The following is a 26,943-nucleotide window of genomic DNA, read 5'->3' on the forward strand; positions in this document are numbered from 1 at the left end:
AGTTAATCATTCTCTGCCTGCCTCACCAACACAGTAAGTGACTGATATCAGATTGTTCTCACTCAATACACTGAAATTAGCTCTGTGTATACCAAATATAACCAGCTGACACCAGTGAAAGAAGGGAAAGAGGAACACTGCTCACTTTATAATCATACACTGCACAATGAATCTGGAGTCCATTTGTGGGTCAACTTGTGGGAATTCATTTGATATCATCTGCCATCCATTTGCTCCCAAAATAGGCACAAGGAAATGTTTAAAAGTAAGTTTTAATTATAAAGGAGAATATAAGTGGTCTAGCTTTTAGCTAAATCTTGTGACAGGTTTTCCAATATTCAAACGATTGACTTTCAGTTCAGTTAAGATGAAAGAAAAAAGCTTGTCCTAATTAAAGCTTAACATGTATTTATAACCACAATTTAGTTCTAAAACAGGTTCTCTTTCTGAGACACTTCCATGGATACCATGTTTACATCAGGTGGTTTATCGCCAGAATTTAAAGCATGTTGTTATGTACCAGTTTGGTTATGTCTCAACTGACCTCTGTGAAGAAGTATTATTAATTTATATGTAGGAATTTAGGCACAGGGACATTATAGTGAGACAGCTGTTACACAGTCGTTAACAATAAAGGCTCTGGATCCAAACTTCCAGGGTTTGCTTCTGGTTTCATCACTTAGTATGCTGTGTGACCTTGATCAAGTTATTTAACCTCTCTGGAATTTTAACTTTTTATCCAAAAAGTGTACTGACACCATCATTGCCACAAAGAGCAAAGGAGATAAACTTCTTAAGCTCGTTAGAATAATGCTGGTCCTTTTCTTATAATGGACTTGCTTGAGAACAGAAAACAAGAAGTCTTATGCTTTAAAGCACCTGGGTAGTCCTCCTTCTGCAGATGTGTACTCACAGGTATCATTGTCCTGTGAATGATTAAGGATAATTATAGAAAAGATTCATATAAAAAGTAATTAAAATCTCACATCAAATCACACCATGTACTTTATATGAGACAGTTTAACAGCCTACGAGTAGGTAATCACTCACTGGGTATGTTATTAAACGTTTTTTTTTTTTTTTTTTTTTTTTTTTTTTTTACAGAAAAATATGTGCTTTATTCTAAAAGCTGAGGAAGTTAAGAAAAAGTGACTGGAGACTTAAGTGGTATAACTATAGTTAATTATTTTCAAGAGGTAAATGCTAGGATATCCATACAGCCTTCATAATACACCATCATATATTATTGAAGTGCCATCTGGCAGACTGAATTGTTATTGAAATGAGTAATGCCATGCATCATTTCACCACATCTGACATGCTGTGAAGTCAGTACAGGTTGAACTTCACTAAATGTGGTAGTGTCCATTAGCACAGTTAGGAATGCCAAGGCAGGGAAAATAAGGTTGTAAAGTTAGTACTTGCAGCAGAGTAACTACTACTGAAAAAAATATGACTTATTAGGAAGCTGCGGGTTCAGTAGTGGCTGAAGGCCAGACTCCCTGGGTTTAAACCAGCCCCATCAGTTACCAACTGTAGGTCTTCAGCAAGTTGCTTAATATTCTTGTGTTTTATTTTCTTCATGTGAAAAGTGGACACAATGATAGTGCCTGTCTCACAAGGCAGCTGTGAGGTTTAAATGAGTTGGTCTATATACAATGTTTAAAGAAGTTTGGCGTAACCAAACTGATATACAGTAAACATCCAAAAAAAAGTTGCAGTGATTATTTTTACAAAAACACTATTTAGATATAGTGATGCCGTCTTCTCTGTATATTAATAATAAAAGGGACTGATGAAAAACTCCTAATTTTTTCATATAGTTTAGGTAGCACATCTTCCAGGTTGAGTAGCAGCCAGACAAACAAACAGTTAGCAAAGTTGCTGAAAAGACAAACAGCATAAAGAGTGAATTCAATGCAAGATTAAAATTTGATCAGATCTAGGTTTTAGAAAGATACCTGTTAGCACCAGACACTATGACGTGGAGGGGAAAAATATGAGTGGCAGAGAGACCAGTGAAGATGCAACTGGAATGTTTCGGCCTAGAGATTATAAGGATCTGGATTAGCATACTACTAATAATAGTGTGAGTGGGAAAGTGTAGGGATGGAGTATGGACGGGACTTAGTATAGAGTATAGGAATGGAAGGAGAGGGAGAATTCAACATCAAGCCCCAAGAGGCAGGTTATAAAAGTAATTCCAAAGCCATTTCAGAATGGTTAGAAGCTGTAACAGAATTATTAGTATCAGAGCAGAGCCATCCTAGGGGCTACTTTGAAGAAGAAAACATGAGAATACTCATGATTGTTTATATTCTGGAATGCTTACCAAATAACACTAAAAATTACTATAATCTTTTTGGAAAATAAATTAATGGTACATATAAAAGGTCATAAAATTGTTCAAAATCTAACATACTAGAGTTTTTCTTCTAATAAATTATCTCAATGAGTTTACAAAAGGGGATAAAGAGTGGCATACACAAAGATGTAATTTGGTAATTACTAATAATAGGAAAAATGTCTGTATAGTCTGGAAGTCTGTTTACACTAGATGGGTATGTAGTATGTCAACTTCACTGAATGTTATACAGACAGTAAAAACTAAATATTTTAATAACTCCTACCACTTATTGAGTTCAATATATTAGACACTTTATTTTATACATCCATCTCAATACTCCATAGTAAGAATTATCATCTCCATTTTGAAAGGAAAAAAAGTAGCTGCAGAAAATTAAGAAAATTTCCCAAGGTCACCCAGCTTATGAGTGGCAAAGACTCAGGAGATATTGCCTAGGGATAGATTGTGTTAAGGGAGGTAGGGTTGATTGCATGTATTCCTGGTTGTAAGAAGTTCCCAGCCTCTGCTCCCATAGATGGGAGATAACAGAACATAGATTCAGAGTAAGATCAGGTTTACCTGACTACAAAAATCTGTGTTCTCAACATCCAGCTCACAAATTATTGTTTAAATGACAAAAGATGAAAATCATGCCCAGTCTCTGATTTCAACTGCAAATATGTACAACTAAAAGGCAAATAGAAGAATACATGAGAAATGAAAACTGTTGTCTTTTGTAAGTTTTAAAAATTTCCTTATTGTTGTAGTTTGATGTTACAAAACAGAGCATTTAAAAACAAGAGGATATTAAGGTTAAGAAAAAAATGAGAATCGCATGAGAATACTTACGTATTTTATAGTCTATCTCACACACTCAAGTCTTTTGATGACATCTTAAACTGTCAGTATATTTTTGAAAATCAATCAGTTATTTATTGAATATCCACTATTTGCTTAGGAATAAATCTGAAATATCCCTTCAACCACTTGGTTCTAAAAGCAAAACTATAAGAACATTAAAAAACAATAAAAAGCATGTGTTAGATGGCCAAATATTGTTTTGCAATTACTAAATCCATTTGTATTCTACTGTAGGTTTTTCCTGACCTTACTTTATTTTTCACTAATTTACTTATAATAGAATATGATTTTTTATTTCCTAATTGACTAAATTCTAATAATGAGATTTCTTAATTCAAATTAAAAAATGCTTTTTGTTTCGTTACTCAGCCTGTCTTCCATGCTATACACTACAAATTCAAACAAATTTAATTCTCTGAAACTGATTCTCTGAAAAACCTATATACAGAATCAAACAAATATTAATTAGAAACATTTGTTTGGAAGTGAGATGCATGGCCAGGATCAGCTATATTTGAACTTTTACAATAAATGAGAAATAAACTTGCATTGTGTGGGTGTGTTTAAAATATTTATAGAAAAAGAAAAAATGCTAAAAACTTTGAGACATTAGAAGGTAGCATTCAAGTGTCAGGATTCTGAGGTTTGTATCCTAGCTTTGCCTCTTAAGAACTGGGGAAAAATTACTCATCTTCCCCAAGCACTCATCTGCACAATCCTAATTTGTAAAATTGGGAGTGTAAATTTTTCTTTTACCCAGATATGTTACGAAGCTTAAGTCTTGTATGAGTCAAGCATTTATATCTGAATTGTATCTGGTAAATGAGAATATTAGCTGTTATCGCTAAATCTAAAAAAGGCTGGCATTTCTACTCCTATGATACGTTCTTAAATTTCCACAATTTCCCCTAAATGCTCGGCTATGCTTCAGCCAAAATCTTAACAGAAAGAAAACAGCCATAAATTTAGTCCTGCACTCAAATCAGGCGATCTTTGCCAGCTAGATGGAAAATTTACAATAGTGTTTGGCTGGCATTAGGTACTTTTAAAGCAATGACTTAAAAACTTAAACGTTATGAAGATATTCAAGTGTTTCTTAAAAGTCAGCTTTTTCGAGTAAAAGAAAATATATGCACTCACTCTCTCTTTTTCTATTATTTTGTTTGCCTGAATTACAATACAATCTCCCTGAATTTGAGGGGGAGATTCCTTTTAGGAGATGTTCTTACGTTCTTTTGAATCAGCATATTTTATGTAATAATTTCATTTAAAATTTTTATTTAAACAGAACGTCTGCTTCCTTTTACAAACTAAAGAGATAAAGTACGTGTGTTGTGGGTGCTATGTGTATATGTGTGTGAGGAAGGGGAGAAAGGAAAGATAAAATGAGAGGCAGAACTAAATTTATGGCAGACTTCTGTTTACTTATGCTACCCTATAGCATGTGGCACAAAGTAATATAATTGCCTTTATTCTCCTGTAGACCATAAGGCAAATGAGACTAGAGATCAATTCCTTCCTCAGCACTGGACATAGTGCCTTGTGCCTAGGGAACATAACTAGATTAATATGTTTTTGAATAAATGTACACAAGGCAAAAAGAATAAAAAAAATGAAAGAGGAAATAAAAGAAGAAATGAGGATGGGGGAGGGTGTTTTTGAATTACTGAGGTAAAACAGTAGACCAACCTTAAAGAGAATGTCTACAGATGGATATGATAACCTTGCTAATGACTTTTTAATAAGAATAAAAATGGCCACTCTTGCTTCATCTGATTCTTGTTTATTCCAACTGGATGAAGAAATGCATAGGTAAGTACTCGCCTGATCATCAATCCGGAATCACATATTAGATTTCTGGTGAATTCCAGATAATATAGAAAAATAAAAAATATTTATCTTGGTGATATTGGATTATGTAAAACTGTAGAACTGTAGAGTTGTCAAAACACTAAGGACCAGATTTATAAATGCCCTTAGAGTAAATCCATCATGGAAGCTATTGTTTTTACAATGACTTTCTATAGGGAGATTATTTGAGGATCATATGGCCTTCCTTGGAAGTATGTGTGATTTATGGTTGCAGGGCAGAGAGATTTTTCCTCTTGACATCTATGAGGAAACCACCGTTCTGCAAAATAGCTTCTTATTCCCAACGTTTTTATGAAGTGGCAACACAAAAATTATCAGAAACCGTAGATAGTGATATGAACAAATTGAATCAAAATGTATATTATGTGGAAGCTCTTCTATAGTAACTGAACATCTCACCTTTATTTGGCATTGATTGCCATTGTTTTTGTTTCTGTCTGCTTATTGTGAGGAAATCTTTGAAAAGTTTCGAGAGATACAGCAAGCAAGTTTCTACAATTGGCTTGGCACAGTGTATTCCTCTGGTATGTTATCCAAATCAATGATCAATATTTTAATAGGTGTTTTTAGAATGAATTTGCCCATTTCAATTCATCATCATCATCTTTATTGAAAATTAAACTTTATGTGTAGCTAAGTTATTCTATATTGAAGCAAAAACAGTTACAGTTTCCAACAATTACTTCTTTATATAATAATAATACTTGTCTATGACATTTTATAGTACATTTTATATTTTTTAAACTTTTTTCAACATCAATTATTTCTCAATCCTTACCTCTTGTGAGATTAAGGTTGTGTTTAATGTTATTACTAGACTTTGCTAATCCTGATTGCCAACTAATTCTTTAAGTACTATGGAGGAATACAACATAACATCATGAAAGTTAAGACCAAGATGTTAACTTTTTTCCAGCACCAACCATGTGCTATATCATATTTGATACTGAATAACTTGATGATATAGGCATTATTAGCCCCAGTTTATACATAAGGAAGCTTAAGCATACCTCCTGTCTTCAGCTTATAATATAGTTGGAGATACGCCTCACAGAACAGTGAAATTTGTTATGTATATTTTGGGGAACTTTTAGGATATTATTAGTAGCATAAAGAAACAGTGGAATCTCCAAATTGCAGATGATTATACTAATAATATTATGAACGGAAAATATTTGTGACTATTTCATGGACAATATTTTTTCCTACATTTTTTTTCCTTACAACTGTGGAGTCAGCGGTTTTCACTGGAGAAGGAGAGGATGAATATAGCTGAGGACAAAGAAGTCATTGCTCAGGCTTGAATTTCAAAACAGAGTATTTAATATCGTTCTCTGACACAATAGTCAGAAAGCCAAACACTTTCTGAGAGATTTTCCTTGAAATTTGAAAAGCTGAAAATTATGTATCAAGCTAGGAGAAATAGGCATAGATTGTGATTATTAGTCACCGACTACAAAATAGTGCTTGATGTAGTATCTGATTTCCCACCCCAAGGGAAACAGGTGTTTCATCATCTAGAAAGAGAACGATTCAAAGTAAGCCAAACTATAGTACGAATCCCAGTGGGTGCCTAATAACAAACCCATCACTAGGATTAAAATTTCAGGGTGGGTATGGCAGAAACATCCAAATATTAATAGCTTTAATAACATCTCTTATTCATATTTGTGCTTCTTTTCCCAAAATATTACCCTGGAAGTCTACAAATCTCTAAGAACACCTCAGGTCTACAATTGGTCTGAGCAACAAAGTGTCCATTTAGAGACTAAGGGAGATCTCTACAGACATGGGCCAGAGGACCCACTCCCCAGTGGATTCTTCACACCCTAATGAGACATGAACTCGTTTGAATTAACTGTGTCTGACATGAGCATAAAGTGCTGAAAGAGTGAATGGATTTGAAAGGATGGGAAGTTCAGATAAGGAGAACATAAAATACAGATGCCTGAGTGATTAGTAGTGCTGCTGGGATGTACAGAAATTTTAAGGACAGTTTTAGTAAGGGCTGTTAATTTAGTGGTTGAACACCTCAGCAGAGGCTGGAGACAGCAGAGGAAGAGGATGGCACAAAGAATAAGTACCCCTCCCACAGCATGTCTCTCTCTCTCACACACACACACACACACACAGACACACAGACACACACACACCAGCAGAAGCAGCAACATTAAATACCCCCCAGCACACACACACACACACACACACACACACACACACAGACACACACACACTCCAGAAGCAGCTACACCAAAGGCACAGGGAAGAAGGAAAGAAGAACATACTGTCTCAGACAAAAAAACTTGATAAATTTCAAGGAAACATAAATTTAACAAGTACAAAAATTAGGCCTTGTGAAATACCTTGATATCAATTATAAATTTTTAAAAGTTATGTTCTGTCATATCAAAGTTTGTGACTATAAGTTTAAACCTACTAAACTATAAATTAAAAACCTCTAGACTTTAATAATTCATAAAACATTTCCATTTATTTATCTCATTTGATTCTTATCAACAAATAGTGAGATAGATAACATTTTTTCTTCATACAGATGAAAGAAACAAGGCTAACAAAAATTATACAGCCTGTTTCAAATTTCCTCACTATTACTTGACATGGGTAGAATCCATTTTTAGGTTTTACAGTGTCAAAGCTCATACTTTATCCACTATTTTGCATTGATTTTATTTTGCATTTATCTATTCATTTATAAAATTTAATGTTTAATATATTATTTCATATAATTTAGAATATATGCCTGATCACGTTATGCCTGATAAAGTACTATGTGTAAATAGGTTAGTTGTTGTGTATATAGATATAGTTGTTAATTTCACATTTGATTCATTCTTTTTTTTTTTTTTTTGCTATTCATTTATTCTTTAAATAAATATTAACTGAATAGATAATGTATGTTAAGAGCTAGGTATACAAAAAATAAGATGCCATTTCTGATAAAATAAGGATCATCTTACTGAAAAAGACACATCAACAATTAAAATATAACATGATCAGTCTTACAGTAGTAATGTATATATATCACTTTCAAAACATGGGGGAAAAACCCACTAACTTTCCCTGGGATGGAAGGAGGTGGAAGGTATTGAAAGCCTTCATGGAGAAAATGATATTTGTAACTACAATCAAAGGAATGAGTAGATGGAATTTTTCCGTATTTCTGGCAAATAATAAGGCTTGGGCAAGACAGATTTTTAGAGCTTCTAATAGCTCACTGTGGCCAGAATATCGAAGGCACATAGAAGGGTGTATTAGTCCATTCTCCCACTGCTATAAAGATACCTGAGACTGGGTAATTTATAAAGAAAGGGGTTTACTTGACTCACATTCCACATGACTGGGAGGCCTTAGGAAACTCACAATCATGAAGGCAGATGAAGGGGAAGCAAGGCACGTCTTACATGGTGGCAGGAAAGAGACATAATAACAGGGAAACTGCCAAACACTTTTAAAACCATCAGCTCTCTTAAGAACTATCACAAGAACTATCACAGCCCTCTCTCACTATCTCAGGAAGAAATGGGGGAAACCACCCCCATGATCCAATTACCTTCCACCAGGTCCCTCCTTCAACACATGGAGATTACAATTTGTGATGGGATCTGGTTGGGGACACAGAAGCAAACCATATCAGAGGGTGAAAGCAGAACCACTGCGTGAATATGTTATCCATATGAAAGAGCTGGGGGACAATGAGTCAGTGATGGTTTAATCAGAAGTGTCTTATGTAGACCTGTATTTCACAAAATCTCAAGTTGGGGAAGCCCCACAGAGGTGAGATTGAAGGAAGAAAAGTTCAGAGAAAGTGAGGTGGGATCAGCAAGTTCTGGTCAGGGCCCACTGAAGTCAGGTACAGGCGACATGAAACAGTCGTGAACTGTTGTGGGAACAATGAGAGAAAAGGAACGTAAAAACTATTTAGGAATTGGAGACCATAAAATTAGAAGAAAAAGCATAAGCTCACGAGGGAAGAAAGAAGTAGAATATTTTAAGTTTGGATAAGTAAGTAATATAAAGAAAAAGGGAAGGGATTTAAGAAGGGAGCAATTTTCTATCAGAAAAACACTGTTACATTATACCACATTTTACTACTTGCATACCTAAAAATATCCCAGAAGGGCAACAGAGATCTAGATATGCAAATATGTACAACGTATTTCTTCAGGTAAGTATACTAAATGCAAGAAAATATCTCTACAAATGTCATTATTTAGATATAGATGTGAAACAGCAAGAACATTTTGGGAGTTACTAGAGTCACTTGAACTCTATATTGTTCCTCAGAATTTAGAAAATAGAAAATCCAAAGTTTAACAATAAATGCAATTTCTTAGAATCACAGATATTGTTGCTAAGTAATCAACAAAGGCTAATATTTTAAAGAAATGAGGCACAAATATTAAAGCCTTAAATAACACTAAAAAGGCCTAGAATAGACTTCGGTAAAATGCCTTTTTACATCAATAGTTCAATTTTTAAAATCGACACTGATGTCTATTTAGCTGAAAAGATTTATTTCATTTTTCAATTATGGTAATAATAAATAACAGTTATCAACAGATACTAGAATTAAGTAAATGGTATGCAGTACCTCACTGAATTCTCCCTCTGAATACTCTATTAGAAGAGGATTACTTTGTATATTTTACAGAACAAAAAATGAGGCTTATAGAGACTAACGTCCATAGTCTCACAACTAGGAAGAGGCAGAGCTAGAGCCCATTTCAGACCCAGATAAACTTGAAGCTGTTGCTCCTCACCACAAATCCTATGCCGCCTCTCTTAACATTCTATATTTATAATCAATAGGAAATATATTTTAATGTGACTTTGAGCAATCTACTGGTACTTTAAGGGAACTGGAAATTCAATAAAGCAAATGGTATGAGGTACAGCATTTATGAATTCTTAATGAATAGTGCTAGTCCCCTTACTTGTCACTTTGTATATGTTACCTTTATGTTGCCTTCAAAATAATCCTATGAGGGAGCTTATAATTATGATTGCAGTTGTTCCTCTTTACAGAAGGGGAAACTGAAGATCAGAGGGGAATGGAGGAAGTACTTGGCATATAAGCTTACAGCTTACTGGGAAGCAGTAGAACAGAAAATCTGTGAGACTCCACAGCCAGTGAGCGTCCTGCCTACTACAACACAATGTCTCTTTCGAGGAATATTGTAAGTGGAATTTGACGGCTTGTGAATGTCAACTTAAGAAATAAAGACTTTGGTGTTGTGGAAGGACTCATGACCCCATTCCATGCCATCACCGCCACCTGGAAGACCCTGGATGGCATCTCTGGGATGCTGTGTCATGACAGCTGCAGGGCTCTCCACAACATCATACCTGAATCTACCGGCACTGCCAAGGCTATGGGCAAGGTCAGCCCTGAGCTGAATGGGAAACTCACTGGCATGGCCTTCCATGTCCCCACTGACAACATTTGAGTTGTTAACCTGATCTGCCTTATGGAGAAACCTCCCAAATATGATCACATGCAAGTAACAGAGGGTTCCTTCAAGGGTATCCTGTGCTCTACTGAGTATCAGGTTGTCTCCTCTCCTGTCAACAGAGACACTCACTCTTCCCCGTTAGTCCCTGGGGCTCACACTGCCTTCAACAACCACTTTGTCAAGCTCATTTCCTGGTATGAAAATGAATTTGGCTACAGCAACAGGGTGGTAGACCTCATGGTCCACATGGCCTCCAAGTAGTAAGAGCCCCCGAGACTCCAGCTTTAGCGACGGCACAAGAAAAAGAGAGAGGCCCTTAGCTGCTGGCGAGTCCCTGCTGCACTCAGCTCCCCACCACACTGAGAATCTATCCAACTCAGTTTTTACGTCAGACACCCTGAAGACTCAAAGAGGCTTAGGGAGCCCCACTTTGCCCTGTACCAATAAAGTCATCTGTCCCTGCTCCCCTTGGCAAAATGAGACTTTTTATAAGTCAGGGGGAACTATCGGGGATCTTCTAAAAAGAAAATTAATTCTACAAAGAAGGCATTTACAAAGATCAGTTTGACGGACGGTGACAGAAACTAAAGTCAGAGAGACAAATTACAATAATATTTAAGTTCTCACACATAGGGAAGGAAGGACAAGGAAAGAAAAATCTTGTAAGTAGATCAACATTTTAAATTGATGAACATTTAAAATATTGACTTCTCCTCTAACATCTAGAGATAGGAAGGCTGGCTGAATGTCAGGCTAACTCTTGGTACTTCCACTATTTAACAACAGTAGATTTTAGGCTACAGTAAATCTCAGTTCTTTACAGATTTACAAAAATTTGTAGCTTCTCCATTTTAGAAATCATTTTTGTAAGCCAGATTTTTAGTAGCTGATTTCATCAGTGGCATAAAATAAGCAAAATCATTATTTTGTACAATGTTTAACAATGGAACATTTTGCTAATTAAAAGTCTTAAAAGAATATATTTCTTGGTAATAGTTTATGTAGTTCTTTCTGAACTCACCAGTGGCTGGCTGTGTCATTTTGACAGGGTCAGTGGCCCTCATTTAACAGGCCGAAAGTGTTTTATCACATGTTGTACTTCCAAGAAATGTTTACTGTGATAGCTCACAGCTTATTCTTGACATATGCAGACTCTTTCAAAGTATCTCTTTTTGTGTTTATGGTGCACATTAGTATTGGCATCATAGTTACTTATATATATGATGGGAATTATTTTCATAATAATGACACAACTTGTAAATATATTATACTATGTGCAAGATATATACTATTTATCAACTTTTTAGTAGCTTTAAATTTCATCTAGCCTAATATATGCAAATGGTAAAGATATCCTTGAAAAGATTTGAATATTCTGAAGTACAAAATTTATGTGATGTAATAAAACTTTCCTGTATTCCTCTAGCTCTTCAACAAAAGAGAAAAGCACTTTTTAAGTCTGTAAATTGTATCTGCTTCCCTTTTGCTCCTTGAATTGGCACAAAGATCTTTAATGATTATATATTTATTTTGCTAAAAATCATATTTGCTTGCAGAGTAAATATGATGAGGATTACACAAAGGAAAAAATATATATTATGCCTGGATGAGTTCCTCAAATAAGAGTAGGTCCTCAATAAATACTGGCTTCTTTTTTCTCCTTCTATTCCATTTAAATACAAATTCATTTTGAAGTAGCTTTGTAAATGTTTGAGATAAAGCATTTCAAAATATCAGGAAGGTACAACTGTATCAGTCTAGCAGTTTACCATCAATGAACACGGATGGAACATTTTGTATAACAGTCTGCTATATGTATAGTGTCAAAGAGAAGATGATAGCAGAGGTTTCCTCCAGGAAGTGATCACTATGTTGATATAGGAAGATAAAATAGAAGTTAACTAGGTAAAAAGAGTAGTTAATTGGAACAATGTATACAAAGGCCCTGAGGTAGTAGGAAACAAGGCTTTTTCTAGGCTGAAAGAACACTCATGTTTGTGGACACTAAGGAAGTGAGGTTGGAGTGTATATAATAGCTAGACTTATAGGAATTCATATAAACGTATGATGATTTCATATAAATATATATATAAACATATATAAACGTGATTTCCTATACCTTATAGGAAAACATATGAATTTTGGTCTTTATCCCAAAAGAAATTGCAAATCAATAAATTGTTTTAATTGGGAAAGAGGTAAGATGATTCAATTTGCATATCTAAAATATTATTTCTAAAGTATTAAGGTAATAGTGTATTAGATTGCTTTTCTTAATTAAATTACTTAATCATCACAATATTTATATTAGATGTATACTATGTTCACTTTAAGGATAAGTTACGATGTAGAGAGTTAAAATAAGTTTTCTGAGGTCACCTAGCTACAAAGTAATGAAAAACAATTTTAAATCCATATCTCTGGTCTTACCGAAATTCAACTACGCATGCCACTAAACCACAGATGTTGACAAAATACAATTTTGAGAGATATTTGATAAAATAAAAGTCTGAAGGCCAGGGTAGCAGATGGCAACGGAGTAACATAGGTTAGGCAACAAAGACTAATAAAACTTCTAAGTCTTCTAGAAGACCCCCCCCACCAAAATAACCTAAAATATTTTTGTCTAATGGGCTAACAGAGAAATAAATTTTAAGGAAATAATCATCCTTTCCACCTTTGCCTCTGAAACTATATTTTGCTGATCAGCCTGGCGTTCACTTTCACAAAACTATAGCCGATGTCAACTGGATATTTAGGATGAGAGAAGTGAGCAATTCCAAGCATTGACAAGTACAAAACCAGCCATCCTAATGAGCCATATTCATCAAAATGAGTAAGTCTTTTCATCTGCCGCAGATTACCCTAGAGTTGTGTTTTTCTCTGCCGTTTTGCTTATTTAGCTGGGCACAGAAGATATTCATTAAGAGGCAGAACTGGCAGTCCCAAATACCTTTCTGTCTTGGAGAGGCCTTGCATACATACTGATAATTGGTGTGATAAAATGAAACCCTCAGAAAGTCTTTGTGTGGATAATATCACACTTTGTCAATCAAAGAAAAAAAAATTGATAGTGCAATGCAGCCCTTTTTGTACCCATAAAACAATTCAAATGACTTTGCTCAACCCCAAGTTTGTTGGCAAATCTGTAGCTGAAAATAACAATAATGCCTATATTTTTATATCATTTCCCCAATTGGGGGTAAGTTGTTTTTCTGTTAAAAAGGGAAGTGAGAAATTATAAAATAATTATACATTGGCACAATAATTCTTGAACATAAAACACAATCATTTTAAACACAGCAGTCTCACTTGTCTCTGTTTTATGTATTGGAGTTCTTTGTAATGTTTTACTGGATAAAAACAGTCCACAATTATAAAAATGTTTGAAAACCACTGCTATAGTGGTGACTATGTTATCCTTGAAAGTAGGAGTCCAACTAGTTTCCAAAGAACACATAAGGAAGTAGGGTAACATAAATAATCTAATTTACTTCTGAAGAATTTAATTAGATATATTCAAAATTTTAGTGATTCCCTTTATTTACAAAACAGAAAATTTATTTTTAAAATATAGTTAATTTAATAGTTGTAATCCAAAGTTTTAGATACAGTAGATCAGAACAAAATAATATATATAAGGTTTTGAATATGAAAGGAAATTTCAGGCTTTATGAATTGATAGTTATCTCAAAAATTCTTAAGTATCTCCATTCCTAAAATATAAAATGCTCCATAAATCCTCCAGATATAAGAAAATAAAATTTTATTTTATAACTAAACTTCAATGCTTGAAAGATAAGAAACTTTCTCAAAGCTAAAACTGATTTGTTTAGATATTAGATATTTAGATTAATATCTAAATTTTAATATAAGTATTATTTTTCCCCAAATGTCTTATAACTTAGGAAAATATGGCAAAAGTAATTTACCTGAGAAATTTGTAAGATACATTTCAAGCTAATCAAAAAAGAGAAAATATCAAAGCATACTCATAACTGCATTAAACAGAATTGCATGGTGGCCAGAATAACAAGAGCCAAGGAAGAAACCCAGGAAACTCAACAGTTGGAATTGTTGAGTTGCCACTATGTTGATGCCAGTCCACTCAGAGGCAGTTATGCTAAGAAGGAAAAAAGCTATCTTTTAAAATATAAGTGATAAACTAGTACTAAAGAAATAAAGATTTGGAATAGGTTGGCATTCCTGATAGCATCACTGAGCCACTAATACCAGACAGATGCTTAACCATTTGATCCCTTGCCATGCCAGAACTGGTTATGTGACTTGTTTTGGCCAATGGAATGCAAATGGACATAAAATATGCTATGTGTGAGCAGAAGCTTTCATTGAACTTTAGTCGGCCATTTTCGCCTCTTGCTCCTATCCTTTACCAGAAAAACAGCACATCTGAGATGAAGGCTACTCCTTCAGCCTGGATCCTGGAGTGAGAACACTGAGTAAAGAGAGCTGAGTGGAGTTGCTGTCCCACGTCTGTAGGGGAGAAATGAAGGTTTGTGATGTAAGCCACTGAGATGTTTTGAGATTATAATTACCACTGCAAAAGCTAACTGGAAGAAAGGGTAAAATAAGTATCTTAGTTAAGCTACTAATCATTAATACTTATTTTATTTCCAGCTAAGGACAGTCCTAGATTATGTATCCATGACTAAGGGATTCTTATTCTACGTATTTGTACACCCTCTGGGCAAGAATTTATAGCATGTCTCAAATGACAGAACTCAGCAGTGAAAAATTCTGAAAATGAAGAGCTCTAGGAAAAGGTACCACATATGGGGCAAATTGCAAATGGGTATATGCTTGCCCAGAGAATCCCACAGCATGGATCCCTTGGTAGCTACAGTGGTGCAAGAGGCTAAGGAAGCTTGAGATGGGAGGCTTAAAATAAATTCTATCAATGGTTTCTACTCTTCTACTCATCTTAGGAATCCAAGTATGAAAGGACCAGTAGTAAATTGCCCTTCCAAACTGTAAAGCATAGTGAGTAAAAATGGAAGAAATTAGTATTAAGAAAAATTGGTATGTATTTGTATTTTTTCATGCCAAAAAATAATTAAAACAAAGCCAAGATAGCAATATAAAGTGAGTCACTCTAATGTATATCAGATTTTCATGTATTTAAACACTTTTTTCTTAAAAAGAGCTTTTAATTATTTTTCCCTATAGAAATGTTCAATTCATTTCCAGTAATTTTATATAGGAATAAGTGTTTATATAAGTTGATGCTTCTTCAATATGTCAGTGTAATTCAGTTTCCTTCATTCTATCAATGTTCTAGTTATACATGAATAAATTAGTTCCCTCTCCAGATTCTCCAGTCAACAAATTGTACCTATATGTATCCAGTTTCTTATGCCAGAAATCTTGGAATAATCCTTGATACCACACATTCTTTCATTAGCCCTCACCTACTGTCAATTCAGCAACGAATCCAATGCCTTCTACAAAGCTTATTTCACTTCCATCTACCTCTTTCCACTTCCACCACCAAAATTCTAGCCCAAGATAATTTATTGTCCAACTCACTGTAAACATGTCCTAATTCATGAATCCCTATTTCCTCTCTGACCTTTGTCTAAGTAGAAGTTATGTAAACATAGCAGCCCAAGTAATCATTTAAAACTGTCAATCACTTCACACCACGTTTGTGTTTATAAATGCTTAATGACTTTGCACAGAATGTATAGGATAAACAAATTCTTAACTTTGGCAGTAAGTCCTTGGATGTCTGGCTCATGTTTACCTGATATCATGCCAGTCTCCCCCTGCTCCCCATATCCCATCACATTGACCTCCTGTCAATCACATTGCCCTCCAATGTGCCATCTTCTTCATCCTCTTCTGATTTAAAGCTTTTGCATTTGCCATTTGCCTTGCCTAGAATTCTGTTCTGTTTGTCTGGCTAACTTCTGTCATCTTTAGAGGTTTTGTTTAAATAGCAGTTCATCAAAAATGCTACTTCTCAGAAATTCAAAATATTCACTTAAGTAGCTTGGTCTTTTTCTTCTTAGGTTTTATCATAATTTGTAATCATATATCCCTAGATTTATTATTTGGTTAAGGTCTATCTATATCATTAGACTGTAAACTCCATGAAATCAGAGACCAGGTTTGTACTCAGCCATGCCTAACATGAGGCCTGACACACAGTAAATATTTAGGATGAATGAATGCAGGTGAGAACTTAATTTATTAAACAGAAAAAAGTTGCAGATTCCAGTACATATGGTAGATTTTTATTATAAAAGTTCTCCCAACAATATACAGAATGAGAAAATATATTTCATCCTGGTTTCTCTGATTTGTTTACAAATCTGAGGAGCCGTTCCTAAGCTGTACAATAACACTAGTGTAGTTCTTAGATTCTGGTGTATTAAAATAGGCTTGTGCACAAAGTTACCAACTGAGAAAGTCAAAGTGCTTAAGACTTATAAAATTTTCTCGAATAGGTTGATCTCTTGAACTTTTAAATAACATCTTTATGTATTAAATGATAGCTTCCTTAAAAATTATATCTTTTATCAGTCATAAAATGTAATATATTTTTATATTATGATCCAAATTAGTGGCATGCTTATTTCTGTAGTTGTGACATTATAAACTGGACATCAGGATTCTACTTTTAATAGAATAAGATTCCACTTATACTTTGTCTCTCAAACTCAATAAATTTGAGCAAGAGGGAGGAGGCCATTCTCTATTAACAAACAACTCCCCAAATCCCAACATATCAATGCTTTCTTTCTTTCTTACATGACATATCAAATACATATGTGCCTGGAGGACTGCATTTAGTGTAGTTATTCATGGACAAGGACTATGGAGGCTCTATCATGACACGTGCTTCCACAATTGCCATATCAGGGAAAGAGCAAATAGTGCACTGGGTCATAAACACTTCTATGTAGATCAGATGCAGTGGCTTATGCCTATAAACCCGACACTTTGGGAGGCCAAAGTGGGAAGATTGCTATGGCTAGATGCTGGCTCTACAAAAAAAAAAAAAAAAAAAAAAAAAAGAGAGAGAGAGAGAGATACTCCTTACCTTTTGTTCTGATTGCCTCAACCAAAGCAAGTCATATGGCTATGGTTGGGAACACAATCTCATGATGTTCTCAGCAAGGAGGAGGAGGAGGAATTGAAGGGAACCGTGCTAATGGCTACAAGAGTCATTTAGAGGAAATCAGAAGAATAACTGCAACAATTAATTCACTGAACCATTCATTCACACAACATGGATCTTTTTCTGTACCAGGCTGTGAGCTAGTTTGCTTGGGATAAAATATCTAGTGACTCTCTACATATGTGCCGCTTTGGGAAACAGTCATTTAAAGAATTATTTAAACGGTGATGCTAGGAATGAATGAATGGTCCATTTATTGAAGTATTCTAAAAATACCAATATAAAGTGAACTTCGTGTGATCATATAAACCATATAATTTAAAGGTTTAACCTTTTTAATGTTTTTAAAAGAGATATGTGGGGAAGGTAACCAAGGGATTCTGAAGTTTCATTAAACTATATTCATATTCAATTTAATGATGATCTTGACTTAGTGTGAGGGTAAATTTCTCACTTGGCTCACATCCAGAAGAGAGTACAAAACCCAAGTAACATTTTAGGGTTTTTTATTACCTTCCTTTTTAATATAAATACTAGAAACTATTATGTTTTATTATGTGACTTCATCAGATTATAACTCTTGACACTCAATAAAGTTTCTATCTTCTACACTAAAATATGCTATTTTTCCATTGTTAAGCCATAATATTAAAACCATTAAGTGACATTTAAAACAAGGAAGTATTCATCCATGTTACCAGAACTAAAATACAACTTTTTTTCATGCATTTCTATCTATTTTTCACACATGATTACATAAAGAAATTCTACTAGGAAAGAGGGGAAGGAGATTAACAACATATTCCCTTACACAAATTATGGATAAATTTACACATGATTATTATATGGAACTTAAACATGCATAGTTGTTTCTAGTAGTTTCTTCCTGTACCAAAATACAAGAAGCATCATCTTCATATCCAGCCTCCTGTGTTCACATCCCATATTGACATCTACAATGCTTGAGTTTCAGTGGCTTGCTTTTTGTCTGCAGGAAGCAAACCTTAGATATGAGAAGGCACAAGAAGCAAGCAAACAAAAAACATCCTTTCTCCTTATATTACATGTGTTAATAACTTCTTGTTAAATACAACTAGATAGTGCAAAAGATAAAACAGGTATTATTATGGAGTAATTCAAACCCTGGACTGGGAGAGGTTGACATCTTGTCTTACTGTTAACACCTAGACTGAGAACAGTTAGATTTCGTCATGTAAAATGGTGTGTGGGATTATATTCACAGATGCAGAAATATGTTCTGTTCTATCACACCCACGAGCCTCTGAACAGTACACTGAAAGCTGGCTTGAGAAAGAACTATTCTACAAATGAAAAGCATAGCTAATGTGCTGATATGTGATGCATTCATTTAGTCGTCATGGTGTTTCTTCAATTTAAAACATTATTTCTTTACTAAGGAGTTATGTCTTTTAAAGAGGGTTATTAGATGGGATTGTGTAGGTATGTAGATACCTTGTTTAATCAAAACTTTTATTTGTAAACATTTCTACATTTCATTGTTTATAGTACATCGTTTAAGAGATTTATGTCCTCATTTCAGAAAGCTTTATAATAATTGCTAATATGGTTTGCTTGTGGGTTATAAAACATCTTGCCTTAAGTTTATCAGGAATCAAAGCTTCTAGATACTGTGGACTAAGAATTTCAGCATTAGAAAAATATAAATGAAACATTTATTTCAAATTTGTCTTGCAACAGAAGAAATAAGTCATAACAGGTGTATAACCAGATATTTGGATGAAGGAAGGATCTTACTATTTCAAAGGACCTTCCAAAATAACCATTTTATTTATTTATTTTTTTGAGACAATCTCACTGTATCAGCAAGTCTGGAGTACAGTAGCTGATCTCAACTCACTGCAATCTCTGCCTTCTAAGCTAAAGCGATCTTCCTACTTCAGCTTCCTGAGTAGCTGGGACTACAAGTGAGCACCGCCCTTAGAAAATTTTTTTTTAAATATGTAGACACGACGTATCGCTATATTGCGCAGGTTGGTCTCACACTCTTGGACTCAAAAGATCTTTCTGCCTCAGGCTCCCAAAGTGCTGGATTACAGTCACAAGCCACTACACTCAACCCAAAATGTAACTTAATAATGCAAAAATTTTCTCAAAAATGAGTGTTTTACAAATTCCAACTGTATTATATTTTATTTTCCCAATTAGAATGTTTTCCTAATCAATATTTAAAGTAATAGTTTATAGAAAGCCCTAACAGCACTTAAAATCCTTCTTGTTTTTTGGTCAGAAAACTCACTGGTTGACCCCTAATTAAATTAGCAAATTTAGAAGATAAGTAATTTATTTAAAATGAATTGAACATGTCATCATTATCCAACATTCATTTAGCTGGCATTATCCTAAAAAGATCAATAATTTGAAAAGAACATATTAATTTTAATATTTTAAGAAAGAATATAGAATCCAAATTTAAAATGCTTCAATATTAGTAAAAATTCCATATTTCTTAAATAAAGATCTTTTTAAAAATAGAATACTTGATATATGTTAAATTTATAGCATGGGAGTCTGCCTAGATAGTCAAGTCAAAGTGGAGGATAAGGCAATTGTCCAAAACGCTTAAGCCAAATAAAAACTCAGGGCATAATTCAGGCCAAAAATTAAACTCAGATTGAAATTCAGGCCAAAAATTAAATGAAAAGAGATGTTTTTTGGAGAGTGTCATCAAATTGACTAGCTATATTAATTGGATCTATTGAATTAAAGTTCCTTTCTCTCTTCTACTTTGCTTGGGTATAAGAGACTCCAATAGTTCCAAGGGTGTGGTATTACTGGCAGACAGTGGGAGCCACGAGACCTGGTTCTATTGCTATTTCTCCCATTAACAGTTGGGTGACCCTCAGCAAGAAAGTAAACTCAGTGGGGCCTCAGTTTCCTTTTTTTATAAAATGAGACCCTCTAAATTCCTTTCCAGCTCTGAAGTGTTATAAGCTCCTGAAATAGTAAGATTACAGCTATGTGTGTGTGTGTGCATGTGTGTTGTGAAATAGAACAATTATAGCTGTGTGTGTATGTGTGTGGTGTGCCCAGTGTTCAACAATACGATATCACCCTAAGGACTTCACTAATATTTAACACTCGCTCTAAGTTTAACTAGGTATTTGATTTAATTACAATAGCTTTCATAATTGTCTTAAGAAATTAATCACACTTGATATGGGGAAGACTTTTTTTTTTAAATGTCTTGAATTACACTGATCAGAATAACACTGGAGAGTAACTATTTAATTTTATGAGTACTCAAAATATGTGGTCCAATGTATATCTCCATCCGACATGGCTCTGCAAGGTGCCTACTGGTGGTAAGAACTACAATGATGAATACTTTTGATGCAGAACACTTAAGTAATTAGTATTTAAGAAGTCTATTATTTGCAATTTTTAATTGTTTTAGTTACACCAACTATGCATGTTAATTCTTTAAGTTCAGTGGGCATATTTTAGCTTTCTGTCCATTACTTACCTTTTTCGTGCAACAAATGTCTTCATAATAATTAGGCACTATCTTAATAAGGTTCATTTCTTACCTTTCCTTCCATTATCGAATAACTTGAAAATACAGCCAAACATCTATAAAGTAATTTGCCACTACACCAGAGTATCCTTCTTTTTCAATATAATATAAAATCCTGTAGTTTCTCAGTGACTTGTCTAACAGCTCTTTTCCAACTGTTTGTCCCATATTTTCCTCCGTTAGCTCTGTTTTTCTGTTTTTCATGGTACCATTTCTTTTTACCAATGACAATTTCATGATAATGATAGTACTTATGCTATCAGTTTAAAGTCAGCTACCTCTTTCCTATAATTGAAATCAACAGCTTCTCACTTGTTCTCTTACTACTTTACCTCTTGAGTACCACAAAATTTAAATATCTCCCTTATCTGACCCACCCTGTCACACACACACAAGTATCCTCCAGCTCCATTGCTTTTAACTGAAGCAATTTGTTATGATACTACCTTGGGCATACCTATCCCCTGGTGTTAAATATGCTTTTAATCTTATTGAACTTCATGTACAGCAAAAATATCCTGGCACAACTGAAGAAACTGCATCTTTAAGAAGCCTAAAAATGAATTCATTAAACAATGTAAACAACTACTCCATTGATAAAATATTTAAATAGATCATGTCAATGGTGCTAGACATTCCAATGCTTCTTTCAAACAACTACTATTCCTTTCACGTATATTGAAGTAAAATAATATTTTGTATAGAGATTTTAAGTAGTTTATTAAACAATGAACAATAAAATGAGAATGAGTGTACACAGGAAATCCTTTGGGCTATTAATGTATTTAATGTTTTTCCCATGTCTTTGAATGACAAATGTTAATGTTTCTATTATGATTAATAATTTAATTAGCATATGTGATGCCTCCCCAGAGGCTTAATTATCAAGTGTATCATCATAGTTTCAAAATAGACGTGACAGCTATTGACTCGAAATTTGCTTTATTGAAAACTTCCATAATGTACTTTTGTATGACAGATTCTACTAGATTAATATTTCTGTCATGAATGAATTATTCCAGGATAATAAGCAACAGTATTTTCTATACCTGTGTTAAATAATAGCACACACACAAAAAAGCATTATGGTGTATTATTGCCAAATATGCAGTTTTGAAAAGCTGGTTCAAAATCTCAATTTTTCTTTGTACACCAGGAAAAACTTCTGTAATCTACAGGTTCCAATTATTTACTGAACTTCAATTTATATCATGAAGGAGAGAGCACACAATGGAGAAAGATGAAATCTTTGAATCCAAATCTATGCTTAAATCTTAGCCCATCACTTTCCATGTGGCATGGATTAGCCAGTTGCTGTCTTTGAGCCTCAGTTTTCTAATCTTTATAACGGTGATAATCATGCTTCCTATAGGATTATTTTGAAGTAAGGCACCTGATTCATTGCAGGAGTTTAGCAAGTGGTAACTTATAATTATGATTACAGTTCAGATACTATGGTCAGGAAGCAATATGACAAGTGATGCTCTTGGGTTTCTGAGCATATTCACTTTATTCTGAGATAGGAAATAGATATATTTATTTAAATAGCATGCTTTTAATTATACCATTATATAATATACATAATTATACTATGCTATCACTAAACACAACCACACACACACATACCCCCCCACATTACTACAGAAAAACTAATCTGTACAAAAAGTTTATACTTCACTCTTCTAAAATTTCCAAACCACATTTCATGTACCTCTTTGTCCTATTTGGTATGCCCTACAGTTATAAAATAGTAATTATTGCCACCTCTATTTTATCTTGTTAAAAGAAGCTTATTACCTAAGATTGCATATGAGTTGTGGATATATCTAAGTTTTTCTTACTCATCTTTCACTATCTCAGGGTAATACTCTACAGTCGTTTCTATAAATATATGATTATTTCTAATGATTCAAACCTGAGTCACATAAATAACATGGTTAAAAGCCGCATAAAGAAAATATACTATTCATTTGTGGCAACCATCATCCAAACATTGCTGATTTATAGTGCCATTTTTCATTTTGAGTTTTTATTGACAATTCACAAATCAGTTTTTTAAAACACATGTAAAGCCTGTCTATGAATCTCCTTTTTGTTTTTTTGTTTCCTCAGAATATAATTTGCTACATTATAGGTTCAAATAGCTATCTTTATATTAAAATTATATATTTTTAACGTTGTAACATTGAAGAGTCTCTATTGAAGATGGATGTTGACTACTAAACTAAAGAAATTCAGAGTGAAAACTTCAAGATTCTCCAAAGAGCCTAGAGTCATCTCCAATGATATTGTTCCTTGGCAATAGAAATTACTTAATGGTAAGCCAGCCTGTCATCAAAAAAAAGTCTGTACTATGTCACAGATTTGAATTAACATTCCCCCAAAGTCATCTTGCAAATTTACATGGCTCCAAAAAAGAATGTGGATGATACCCTTCAAAGCAGCCTTGTTACTAGAGACACAAAATACACCAAATAATGTCTTTCGATTATAGTGTGGCTATTATAACTGTTTTGTTCAACAGCATATATGTTTATTTTTTTCAAAAAAAAATATGAAATAATTTATGTGAGCAAAAGGCAGTAAGAATCCATAAATAATTCAGATGATAATTTATCAACAATTGGTTATTCTTTGTGTACTCTTTATCTGGGTAAGAAATGAAGTTATAATATCATGGAATGTGTGATTCCTTCTTATAGTAGTGCTATACTCATTCAGAAATAAAATTTTAGTATGTATAGGTGTAATTTTGATACATCAATTAAAAGCTAACATCAATATTTTACCTGTTCTAAAAAGTGAATGTTTTAAAGTTGTGATTAACAAGACCAGGTTTTTATATCAAATATTTCATCTTGTACTATGTACTGATATGAGAGAGATCTGGAAGTACCCCTTGGAATGAACATCATGTAGATAATATAGTTTATTACTTTCATAACCAATAAAATGCATGTTAATTTATATCTTCATAAATTTTTGAAATCCAAAGCAAATAAAAATGCAGAAACACAAAAACACTTTAAGCTTATGTTCAGTATTCTATAAAATAATTAGAAAAATTAAAAGCTTATAAAAGAAAGTGGAATAAGAATTTAATTGAGAAAATGATAATGCCAGCCCAAAGCTGCACTAAAATTCCGAATAAAACATGGCTACTGCAATTGGACCAGGTTTCTTTATGAAGTTGTTTCTAATTCTGAAGCCACATATGTGCAGTCACAAGTAATGTAGAAAGTGTTACCATGGTAAGTACACATTTTTTCTTGTATAGACAATTTTTTTTCTTAAAAATGTATAAAGAATTCTCACCTCATAAGTTATGAAAATTGACTGTTTTCCTTATCATTACATATTAGTATGATGCAATGCAGCATAAATATAAATAATCCACTTTTAAAAACTTTAGCCTAGTAAGATGGACTATAAAACATTCAGTGAAAATGAAATAAGAAATCTCAAGTCAGGTAACTCTAAATGTTGGGTTGTAAACAAGTCATATCTCTGCTAAATCAATAAATATTCTGGCCTCCGGACATTTTTCACAGGCCTGAGACACTTCAGGAGTTCAAACACAATCACTAAACACACTCCCAGTATATTTTAGTCCTATGACTCTTAAGGAAAAATAAAATCATTCCTACATCCCTACTTTCCCATATATATATATATACATACACACACGCATACACACATACACACATACATATATGCATATATATATATATATATATATATATATATATATGCATATATATATGTCTCGAGGTAGTTCCTTTATAGTCCAGGAAGTAAATTCAAGGAAACCTGGATGGAGGCGTGACACTTGGACTGGGGAGGTGGTGTAATCTGTTGCGAATCACAGCAGGTTCTGAAGTGCTGGGGAACCCACGTGTGCAGGGGCTGGAGAACTTTTCCACCGCATCTCCCAGAAGAATTGCCTCATTTCAATATAGGGGGCTGACTGGAGCAAGGGGTGGGGGTGAAGGGTGGGCGGTTAAAAAAAAGGCAGAGGCGAAGCTTTCAAACCGTTCACGCATATCTACCTCTGCTTATTTTCCCTCTATTTCGCCTCCGATCAACTTTATTATTTTTCCCCTTTTTATAGGAGGACTTAAGCAATCGGGATGTTGAGCATCTCATAGGCTCAGGCTGGAACAAAGAAAATCGAGTTCCTAATACTGTATGTCTCCAGTTGGAGGGATCACGTGTCCCGCTTTCGCTGGAATGCACTCTTCTCGCCCACGCTATAAAAATCTCTATTGTGCTTAGAAATTTCGCTTAGGTTAGAATATGCTCACATAAAATTGCTTTTCATCCATCAGAAGAACCACATTTCGACATATACAGATACAAATTTATTTACCTGCTGACCCAGTTACCACTGCAGGTAAATTCGATATGTTGAAAGAGTATTGGAAAAGTAATCAAAAAGAGCAGGTAGAGTACCCTTGTGTCTTACCGGTCCCCACCCCACCTTTTTTTTTTTTTTTTTTTTTTTTAATAATCTCCTTTGAAGGAGAACTTCGAAAGGAACGTGGGAGTTGCAGATGGCTCCTTTCTGAAGCTGATTCCCGGGAGTTGGGAAAGTGACCCCTTCTTTTTCCTGCCTTGCGCTGCACCCTCTCGCCCAACCCGCTAGCTTTGTGACTTGATGGGGAAGAGACAGACAGGGAAGAGTGGGAGGAGAGGGCGGAGGCGGGTCCTTTATTCAGCCCTGATGGCCGAGAAGTAGTGTAAGGAAGCAGTCTTGCAGCCATCTCCGTTATAATGAAGTCACACTATTTTAAAAGGCAATCTGTACAGTCCCCCAACCCCCACCCCCATTCTTGACTCTGCAAACAGTAAGACTAGAGACCACCGGTAGCCAATGTAATAGTCCGCCGCGAGCCAGGGTGCCATAATTACCTTAATGCTAATGTGCTTCCCTCCCTCTTTCCACGTAGGATCCGAAACACGTCCTGCATCCTTAATAACTCGGAGAGGAGGACGCAAGATTCTCAAGGGGATCCAGGGCTGGATTGGGAATAGGCAGGTTCACCAGCTTCTCGTGCCACACAAAGGAGATGTGTGGGCAGGAGTTGTCTAGCTGATGGGGAGGGAGGCAAGGTTCTCCCTGACTCCCAGGGAACGCGCTCCCCCACTTCTTTTCCTCCTCCAGTCTTTCATGCTCCTTAGTCCTCTCCATCCCCCCAAACCCCACCCTTTCCCTTCAATCCAATGACAAAAAAAAAAAAAATCTTCTAATTCTGTTTTTTTCAAACAGACATCGAGACATTGATACAACACCTTCCAAGATAAAGAGACAAGTGCGTCCTGCCACAAGTGTGTGTGAGTGTGAGTGTGTGTCACGACCAAACACGCGCTTCATCCCTCAGACACCTCTGGGAAAAAAGCTGACTGGAGATATCCAAGATAATAACGAGGAGCTAAACCTAATTTCAGATGACCCAATGGTCCCAGCACCAGCGCCCAACATTTACCTTTCCTTTTCGCAGTATGTAACCCTTTAAGGTCTCTTGCCAGCTCAATCTACTCGGTGCTCCCATGCACCCGCCCGGTTAGCACCCCATTTCCAAATGCTCTGCAAGCTACCACATCATCGCCGCCTCCGCAGGCCACCGCACGAGCAGCTCCCCGCGAGCCTCGAAGCCTCCCGCCCTGCCACCCCCCCCGCCCTCGGCCG

At 34.8% G+C, this 26,943-nt stretch overlaps 1 protein-coding gene across 12 annotated transcripts in view; it reads right to left on the bottom strand.

The window, feature by feature from the left end:
• LRRC7 (leucine rich repeat containing 7) overlaps positions 1 to 26,943 on the bottom strand; it is a 566,189-nt gene that overhangs the window by 538,431 nt on the left and 815 nt on the right. For 2 of the 12 annotated variants that reach the window (XM_032297103.1, XM_032297104.1), the window contains exon 1: positions 26,166 to 26,429. The exons of 3 other annotated variants lie outside the window; for them this stretch is intronic. In XM_032297103.1, coding sequence (XP_032152994.1) covers positions 26,166 to 26,224 — 59 coding nt within the window. In that variant the 5' untranslated portion in view covers positions 26,225 to 26,429. 7 more of the 12 variants (XM_032297099.1, XM_032297096.1, XM_032297098.1 and 4 more) reach the window with 7 other exon arrangements.

This window comes from Sapajus apella, unplaced genomic scaffold (genome assembly GCF_009761245.1).
Source record: "Sapajus apella isolate SASKATOON/1434 unplaced genomic scaffold, GSC_monkey_1.0 scaffold36, whole genome shotgun sequence".
In the NCBI taxonomy this organism is placed as follows: domain Eukaryota; kingdom Metazoa; phylum Chordata; class Mammalia; order Primates; family Cebidae; genus Sapajus; species Sapajus apella.